Source organism: Ixodes scapularis, unplaced genomic scaffold (assembly GCF_016920785.2).
Source record: "Ixodes scapularis isolate PalLabHiFi unplaced genomic scaffold, ASM1692078v2 PGA_scaffold0__279_contigs__length_252992795, whole genome shotgun sequence".
Lineage (NCBI taxonomy): Eukaryota > Metazoa > Arthropoda > Arachnida > Ixodida > Ixodidae > Ixodes > Ixodes scapularis.
Window position 1 is genome coordinate 81,735,191 of NW_024609835.1, and position 8,996 is coordinate 81,744,186.

At 49.9% G+C, this 8,996-nt stretch overlaps 1 protein-coding gene across 1 annotated transcript; it reads left to right on the forward strand.

The window, feature by feature from the left end:
* Positions 1-3,006: 3,006 nt before the first annotated feature.
* On the forward strand, positions 3,007-3,869 carry LOC121837021 (uncharacterized protein K02A2.6-like). The gene has a single exon (XM_042292218.1). The coding sequence runs from the start codon at positions 3,036-3,038 to the stop codon at positions 3,867-3,869; it is 834 nt and encodes a 277-aa protein (XP_042148152.1). The 5' UTR covers positions 3,007-3,035.
* The last annotated feature ends 5,127 nt before the right edge of the window (positions 3,870-8,996 follow it).

Sequence of the window (8,996 nt, forward strand, 5' to 3'; positions counted from 1 at the left end):
GAAACCGACCAGGTTGACGCCTTTTTAAGCCTAATTGGGCCTACGACGTACAACTTACTCAAGTCGCTAACAGCTCCTCAGCTACCAGTAACGAAGTCCTTCGACGAGCTAACGCAGCTACTACGAGACCATCTAGAACCCAAGCCGTCTGTTATTGCAGAGCGAGCCAGATTTCATCGCCGAATTCAAGAGCAGGGCGAGACTATTGCGCAGTTCGTCGCCGCGCTAAGGACGCTCGCACGAACGTGCGACTTTGGCACGTTTTTGGATGAGTCATTGCGTGACCGGTTCGTTTGCGGAATGCGCCGCGTGGATATTCAGCGAGCACTTTTCGCCGAAGATAAGACGTTGACCTTCCAGAAAGCGGTTGACCGGGCCGTGGCTTTGGAGACAGCGATAAAAAGCACATCCGAGGTGCACGGGTCTGGTGGCAACAGCGACCAAGTGGAAAGCGCCAGCGTCCACAAGTTGAAAGGTGACAAGGAAGATACTAAGAAGCGAGGGGTGGCTTGTTACCGTTGCGGGTCAAGCAAGCATCTCGCACACAGCGAGATGCTTGCTTGACCCGCGAGATGTGCGTACACAGCGAGGCGACCTGTTACAAATGCCAGAAAGTGGGGCATATTCAGCGAGCATGCCGCTCATTTCAGGAGAGGAAGCCGCAAGGAAGGAAGAAGTCGCTGAAAACTTTAACGGTGACTAAGGACGCCCATGTCAACCGCATTACAGCTCCAAAAGACCAGCCATTGACGGTAGAAGTGCTGGTTGAGAATTCGCCGGTGACAATGGAAATCGATACCGGAGCGGCGGTATCAGTCATCTCAAAGCAGCAGTACCGTGAGAGGTTTGCGGCATTGAACTTGAAGCCGACGGCGCTGCGGTTGAAGACGTACACCGGGGAAACTGTCAAGCCCTGTGGAGTTCTGGAAGTTAAAGTTTCGCATCAAGAGGAAACAAGAGTCCTGCCATTGTATGTCCTGAACCAGTCAGGGCCACCACTTCTTGGCCGGGAGTGGCTACAGAGGCTGCGGTTGAACTGGAAGCAAGTGACGGGCTTCAACAATCTTCAGAGGAGCACACAAGGGGCAAGTCCGATGCCAGTGGACAAGTTGCAAGTATTACTAGACAGGTATCAGGCCATCTTCAAGGACGAACTGGGGAAGATCTCTGGAGAGGAGGCGAGGCTGTTCCTTAAAGAAGAAAGTCATCACAAGTTTTTGAAGGCCAGGAGTGTACCCTTTGTATTGGTTCCAGCTGTAGAAAAGGAACTGTCGAACCTAGAAGCCCTTGGTGTCATCACACCGACAACCAGTAGCGAGTTTGCGACACCATTAGTGCCTGTTCCCAAGAAGGATGGCACCATACGATTGTGCTGCGATTACAAGATGACATTGAATCCGATGTTGGATGTTGAGCGTTATCCCTTGCCGAGAGTAGATGAGCTCTTCTCAGTGTTGGCGGGAGGCCAGAGTTTTTCAAAAATCGACCTCAGCAGAGCATATCAGCAGGTTGTCATGAGTGAGGAGTCCCGACGATTACTGACCATCACGACACACAAAGGCCTATACCTCATGAATCGCCTACCTTTTGGAATAGCGTCGGCCCCGGCAATTTTCCAGAGGGTAATGGATAACATGCTGAAAGGAATCCCAGGGGTGGCATGTTATTTGGATGACGTGCTAATTACCGGAAAATCGCAGGAGGAGCATCTAAGAAGTCTGGAGGAGGTGTTCAAGCGTTTTGCGGAACGAGGCGTTCGCGTCAAGCGAGAAAAGTGTGCCTTCTTCCAGGATCAGTTGCAGTACCTGGGACATGTGATAAGTCCTGAAGGAATAAGGACGTCGGAGGAGAAGGTGGCTGCTATCGTAAAGGCACCAGCACCAGCAGACGTGTCGCAGCTGAGATCGCTTCTGGGAGCCGTGAACTACTACGGCAAGTTTGTTCCTCAACTGGCAACCATAGTGGCTCCACTCTACAAGCTACTGCATCAAGATGTGAAGTGGCACTGGGACCGTACATGTCAAGAGGCCTTCCAACGAGTCAAAAAGTTGCTGATGTCCTCAGAAGTGCTTGTACACTACGACCCAACAGCACCCTTACAACTGGCGTGTGACGCATCATCTTACGGTGTCGGAGCTGTGTTGTCTCACATATTGGAAGATGGAACTGCGCGGCCAGTCGCATACGCGTCACGGACACTGACGTCTGCAGAAAAAGGGTACAGCCAGTTGGAAAAGGAAGCGCTGGCGTTGCTGTTTGGAGTGAAGAAGCTTCACTTTTACCTTTATGGACGCACGTTTAAGCTTGTGACGGACCATAAGCCCTTGCAGACTATTTTTGGACCAAAGAATGGGATCCCGGCAATGGCGGCTGCACGTCTGCAAAGGTGGGCAGTGACCCTGTCTGCCTACAGGTATTCTTTGGTGTTCAAGCGGTCGACTGAGAATGTTGAAGCGGACTGTTTCTCCAGACTTCCAGTGGAAGGGCGGCAAGAGAGTGACGAAAAAGTGGAGTCTTTTTGTTCCTTAAGATTACTGTCCTTGCCGGTGGACAGTCGGGACATCGCAAGAGAAACCGCACGAGACCCGTTGCTGAGGCGGGTGTACGACTACGTCTTGAAGGGGTGGCCTCCTTACGTGGGAGACCAAGCGCTGAAACCTTGGTTTCAACGTAACACGGAGCTGTCGGCACAACAGGGCTGCCTTATGTTAGGACTGCGAGTGGTAGTGCCGGAAAAGCTACGGAGCATGCTGCTGGACGAAATCCATGAAGGGCATCCAGGAGTAGTGCGAGCCAAGGAGGTAGCTAGGAGTTATTTTTGGTGGCCCTCAGTGGACCAGGATGTGGAAAACCATGTGAAGGCGTGTGAGCAGTGTCAGCAACAGCGTAATCTGCCTACGCAAGCGCCTTTGCATCCTTGGTCGTGGCCCACCAAACCATGGCAGCGGGTACATGTAGACTACGCTGGACCATTTCGAGGAGCTATGTTCTTTGTAATTGTGGATGCCCACTCAAAATGGCCAGAGGTGTTTATTATGCAAGCGACAACCTCGGCAAAGACTATTGAAAAGCTACAGGAGGTGTTTGCGCGTTTTGGAATGCCCGAGACGTTGGTTTCTGACAACGGTACACAGTTTACGTCAAACGAGTTCAAGGATTTTCTAAAACGGATCGGAACACGTCATGTGTTAACAGCACCGTATCACCCCAGTAGCAACGGCCTGGCGGAGAGATTTGTGCAAACCTTAAAATCGGCGCTGCGCAAGGGAGTTGCCTCGGAGCCACTGCAGCAGACCTTAGGAAAGTTTTTGCAAACCTACCGAAACATTCCACATGCAACAACGGGGGAGGCGCCAGCAGTTTTGTTTTTGGGAAGACGCCTTCGCACTAGACTGGATGTTCTCAAGCCATCTGTAGAAAACAGAGTGGCCAGGCATCAGTTCCGCCAGATGTTGCAAAGAAGCTGCCGTACCCGAGAGTTTAAAATAAAGGACCGGGTACGTGTGTGGAACCCCCATCGGGGAGACAAGTGGCTAAAGGCAACTATACTGTCAAGGAGCGGTCCTGTCTCGTACAAGCTGCGTGTGTACCGGGACCATGACACAGTCATCTGGCGACGCCATCAGGATCACATTCGGCAGGAGGGGGACCAGGAAGTTGGAACGCCGGCGTCGCGGGAGGAAGATGAAGCTAGCTTCATACCGCAAGCTTTAAGTACAGCAAGCCAAGCGCAGCCTCCCCCTGCCAGCCCACCTACAAGTGCCTCAACGGACCCGGGGTCGACCAGTATTTCAAGGCCTCGAACGCCGACTCAGCGCTATCCAACAAGAGTGCGCTGCCCTCCTGATCGTTATTCACCAAGGGACTGACCTAAGGGGGACTTTCTCAATCAAGTGCGGAAGAATGTGGTGTTTGGCGGAGTGAGGTTCGGGTTGGGTCACCCTGGGTACAACGCCGCGGGGAACTCTGGGATGGGGCACCCGGGCGGCGGGTAGTCTGTTTTCATTGGGCCGCTTGAGCTGGACGCTACGGAGCAAGTCGCTCCCCATGTTGGTTGCGGAATAAAGACACGTTCCGTACCAAAGTCTCTCCTTTGTCGGCGGACACACAACACCGTGGAATCGCGACAAAATTGGGTTGTGCGTATGTTTATACAGCCCAGAACTTGGTCTGCCTCAGAGGGGCGACGAGTCTCCCAGCTGTAGATGAGAAATTTAGCCAGTGCGGTACAACCGCTAGCCTGGGGTCTTTAACGTGCACCACGCAGTAGTGATACACGACCGCACGCCGGTACGATGCTCATCCAGATCGAAACGGGCAGGGGTGGGGCTCGAACCCAGGATCCCTGAGTTCTGCAGCGCGAGCTTTCGCTCCACGTGCTCCGAGCTGGTGTGCTCTAGACCACTCGGCCACCAATCCCCCTGCGGAATCGCGACATTTTTAATAAAGGAAGTGTTTTCTCTATCCTCTGGGATACGATAAACAACGTAAAAATTACGAGATGCAAATTGTTTTAATCATAAAATCGTTGCACCGCCCCTTTAAGCACTCCACATGAAAAGAACGATTCCGGGGACCTCAGACGGACAGCCGACGTTTCGCTGAAAGACATCGAAATCTGAGAAGCTGAGCCCGTTAGCGAGACGCTGGTAGGTGCCCCGAGTCTCGCGGGAGGTTCGTTCTCAAATTTATCCTACCAGCTTGAACCACCCCCTTAATTTTCTTAAACTTCCCACTCTTTGGCTGCGAAATGACACTAAAAAAATGGTTGTCCAATAGGCGGAGGAAGGCCAGAGAAAAATGGGGGAGAGTAGCTTTAGAAACATTTTGTGTTGTAAAGGTTCTTCGGCGCCGTATCTATCCAATACAACAACAGTGCGATTTGCAGATAATTACTCTTGAACCCATTTACGCGTACTTTGAAAAAAAAAATGCCCCCATATTAACAGGGCGTCATGTAATTGGGCGTTAGGAAGCAGATGATGACAAGACGCGCCGGATGTATTATGTTATCATTAATTGCTACAAAAATGTGGGAATGAGAAGGAGAGGGTGATTCGCGCAAAAAAAAGCCCTCAACGCACTCTACCAGAAGAAAAGCCAACAAGACTGGAAGACAGAAAACACCAGAAGTCCTGCGCATTAAACACATCTTTACCTCACTCCAGGACTACTACATTCTAGCAGTCTTGTACACGTTACTAAAAAAAAAAGTAACCAATTAAAATTACAATTATTTATTGAAAAATGTAACTAATTACCGTAATCAATTGCTGCATCACAAAAGTAATTGAGAAATTACCAGAAAGTTACTGATTACTTTTCACGTTACTTTTTAAACTTTTTATTACGAAATCAAAAATGCATGCATGTGTTCAAAGTGGTTATATTTGGTTTCTTTTTGTCAATCGCATTTTGTTAAGCTTCAACAGCAGTTGTCGTTTGAAGTTCTCGTCAGTCATATTCGCACGTTTCCTGGTGAAGGTATCTGCCGCTAAGCTGAAGACCCTCTCGACGGATGCGCTTGAGGGAAGAGCGGCGTTGTAGCACACAAACACTTTGCGTACCAGGTCGTGGTTGCGCGGTGCTTCGACGGGCGCTTCGGAGTCTAGATGAGGTGAGTGCAGAACACAATCGTCTATGCCGCGGCAAACCCGGATTGTAACAACCCGTACACGGGAAACGAGGCATTCTCGACCACTCCACAGTCAAAACGTCGCAGAGCGCGTTGATTTCCTGATCTTTCTAGTATATTGGTATATTTTTTTAGTTGTTTAGGGGTCAAAAAGTGTCCAATGTTGGTGCAACATAGATAGAGTCCCGCTTACGGTTTTTATTTTTCAAAATTCGGCGTAATTCTTTCGGTGTTTACTTTAAAATTCAATTTTCGGTTGTTTTCGGTGTATATTTATGCCCACAAACGTTTACCGGTGTTTTTCAGTTAATATTAAAGAAACACCTTCGGACAGCGTATCAGATGATCCTTGTAGCTCTGATATTTGTGATCACTCAAGGAATAACGACACAGACACATAGAGAAAAACATCGAGACATTATTTAGCAAATGTGTGCAACTGTAAAATAAAAAGAAGAAAAACACAGAAGTACAAACATGTCAGTGCCCAGAAAAGATGGAACTTCACCTTCTGTACATTAGCATTACGTGATCTTATTATTGTAAACACACATGTACCTTCCCAGGTTCTCCTCGTTGATCCACGCTCATTGTTTCCTGTTAATGACTCTGGGCTTCGAGAATGCCCGTTCAATGTTAACACTGGACACTGGCAGGCTGAGGGGATGAAGCGCTGCCTGAGCCAATATTGACCAATCAACCAAATGTGACTGCTAAAAGAGACGGTGCGACGTTTTGAAGCACAACATATTTCGTGTACTCACTAAACTAAACTCTATAGCTGCAGATCTTGCCATGAAGCGAAAAACCTTATACTAGCCCACACCCGAACTTCTTTTTTTTTTAGGACAAGGAGCTTGACACATTGATTCCGATCACAGAAAGGACACCGATGTCTCGTGAAGGACAGCTCAAGACATTTTTTGTTGCATGTTGAACCATGGAAGAGGGCAATAACGATGAGGTCACAGAATGTGGAACCTTGCAACGCCCTCTCTCCATTCCCCCCTCCCCCACCCTCCCCCCGCCCATCTCGACGCGGCCATGAAAAAAAAAAGATCATTTTCAGTTAAAACAGAATTTCCGAAAATGGATTCGGCGTAATTTTATTAGTTTTTATCTGTTTAAACCGAAAACTCCGAACCCTAAACAAAGACTACCGACGCCCGATCAGACAAAGCGATTTTAGAGCGCAGCTCTTAGGGGCCCGTTTCCGGCTTGAGCGGCGTCGCCGTCGCCGTCGGCGTCGCCGTCGCCGTCGGCGTCGGCGTCGGCGTAACCGCGCGGTGCATCATGGGAAATGTCCCATAATGCACCGCGCGAGCCCCCCACCGGGGTCACGTGACTTGGGGGGGGGGCACGTGACCCCCCCCCGAGGTCACGTGACCCCCGCCGATGTCGCGTGACCCCCCGATGACGTCATCAACACTGATGACGTCACCGGCATCCACATCGTCATCGTCATCATCACTGATGACGTCATCATCAGTGATGATGACGATGACGATGCGGATGCCGGTGACGTCATCAGTGATGATGACGATGACGATGTGGATGCCGGTGACGTCATCAGTGATGATGGCGATGACGATGTGGATGCCGGTGACGTCATCAGTGATGACGTCATCAATGATGATGACGTCATCAGTGACGATGACGATGTGGATGCCGGTGACGTCATCAGTGATGATGACAATGACGATGTGGATGCCGGTGACGTCATCAGTGATGATGACAATGACGGTGTGGATGCCGGTGACGTCATCAGTGATGATGACGTCATCAGTGATGATGACGATGACGATGCGGATGCCGGTGACGTCATCAGTGATGATGACGATGACGATGTGAATGTCGGTGACGTCATCAGTGATGATGACGATGACGATGTGGATGCCGGTGACGTCATCAGTGATGATGACGATGACGATGTGGATGCCGGTGACGTTACCGACATCCGCATCGTCATCGTCATCATCACTGATGACGTCATCAGTGACGTCACTGATGTCGTCACCGGCATCCGCATCGTCATCGTCATCGTCACTGATGACGTCGTCAGCGACGTCACTGATGACGTCACCGACATTCGCATCGTCATCGTCATCATCACTGGTGAAGTCATCAGTGAGGTCACTAATGACGTCATCGGTACCCGCATCGTCATCGTCACTGATGACATCATCAGTGACGTCAGTGATGACATCATCGGCATTGGGGGTCACGTGACCCCCAAGGTCACGAAACCCCCCAAGGTCACGTGACCCCCCTGGTTAGTCTAACCCCCCCCCCCCAGCGCCCTTCCCTCCTCCTCCTCCTCCTCCTCCTCAAGAGCTGCGCTCTAATTCGGCGTTACAGGGAGTTGTAAGCGGCTTTCACTTTTTTATGTAAAAAATCTCAGCTCAATAACTTGAGCTCTTTCGGAAACACATAACTGATTGCTTGTAATTGATTACAAAAATGTGGTAATTGAATTACAGTGAACGTTACCAAAAAGAAAGTAATTGAAGCGTTGAAAAGTTATAAAAAATGTAATTGATTACAAGTAATCAGGTACCTGTAACTCGTTACGTAGAAGTCTGCATCCTGGGCAGCGAGGACCCAACACCACCATAACTTGGCAAATGGAGGAGGCCCGTGAGACAATCAGCAGGCCACAAGGAGACACATGACTGTGCTCCATCTCCCTAATTGCGCGCAGTGCTGTCGAAGCCATGGCCCGGAGAAAGAAAGAAAGCCTCTTTCGTACGAATTTCGAGTGACTGGCTAATCTTCTAGGGGACAAAGGGACGTCCGGTTGCGTCCGGGACACGCAAAAGAGGGTCCGGGTAAGTAAAGTGGTAAAGTCGTAAACGTTGAACATGATGAAAACTTGTGCACAAAGAGACAAGGACAAAAGAAGCAGGAACACACAACACAGACAGGCGCGTACTCACAACTCTGGTCTATTAGGTGAAGAAGGAAAGATGAACAAAATGGACCATCTTTCCTTCCTCACCTAATATACCAGAGTTGCGAGTATACGCGCCTGTCGCTTTGTCTTTGTCTCTTTGTGCGCGATTTTCATGAGGTCCGGGTAAGAGTGGAGTTCCTCCTTTACCTCTTCTCAAACTTGCGTTACGCTTTCGTCCCTGTACCTACGGTAAGGAATTGTCCCGGGCATCGGCCTCCTTCGTTCTGATTGGCTCCAAGGGGACAAAACGTTCTCTCTTTCACCCACATGCCCATGCACCCCACCCTCCCCCCCTGCCTCAGGAAGAGAAGTCCATACGAAGCGTGACCCCAAAAGAAAATAAAGACACGTTTAGTCAATCAATACACCAAACACCTCAGTTAGAAGTGTCACATTGATGATGTGAAG

Coding starts and splice junctions, on each gene's coding strand:
- LOC121837021 (XM_042292218.1), top strand. CDS start 3,036: ATGCAAGCGACAACCTCGGCAAAGACTATTGAAAAGCTACAGGAGGTG.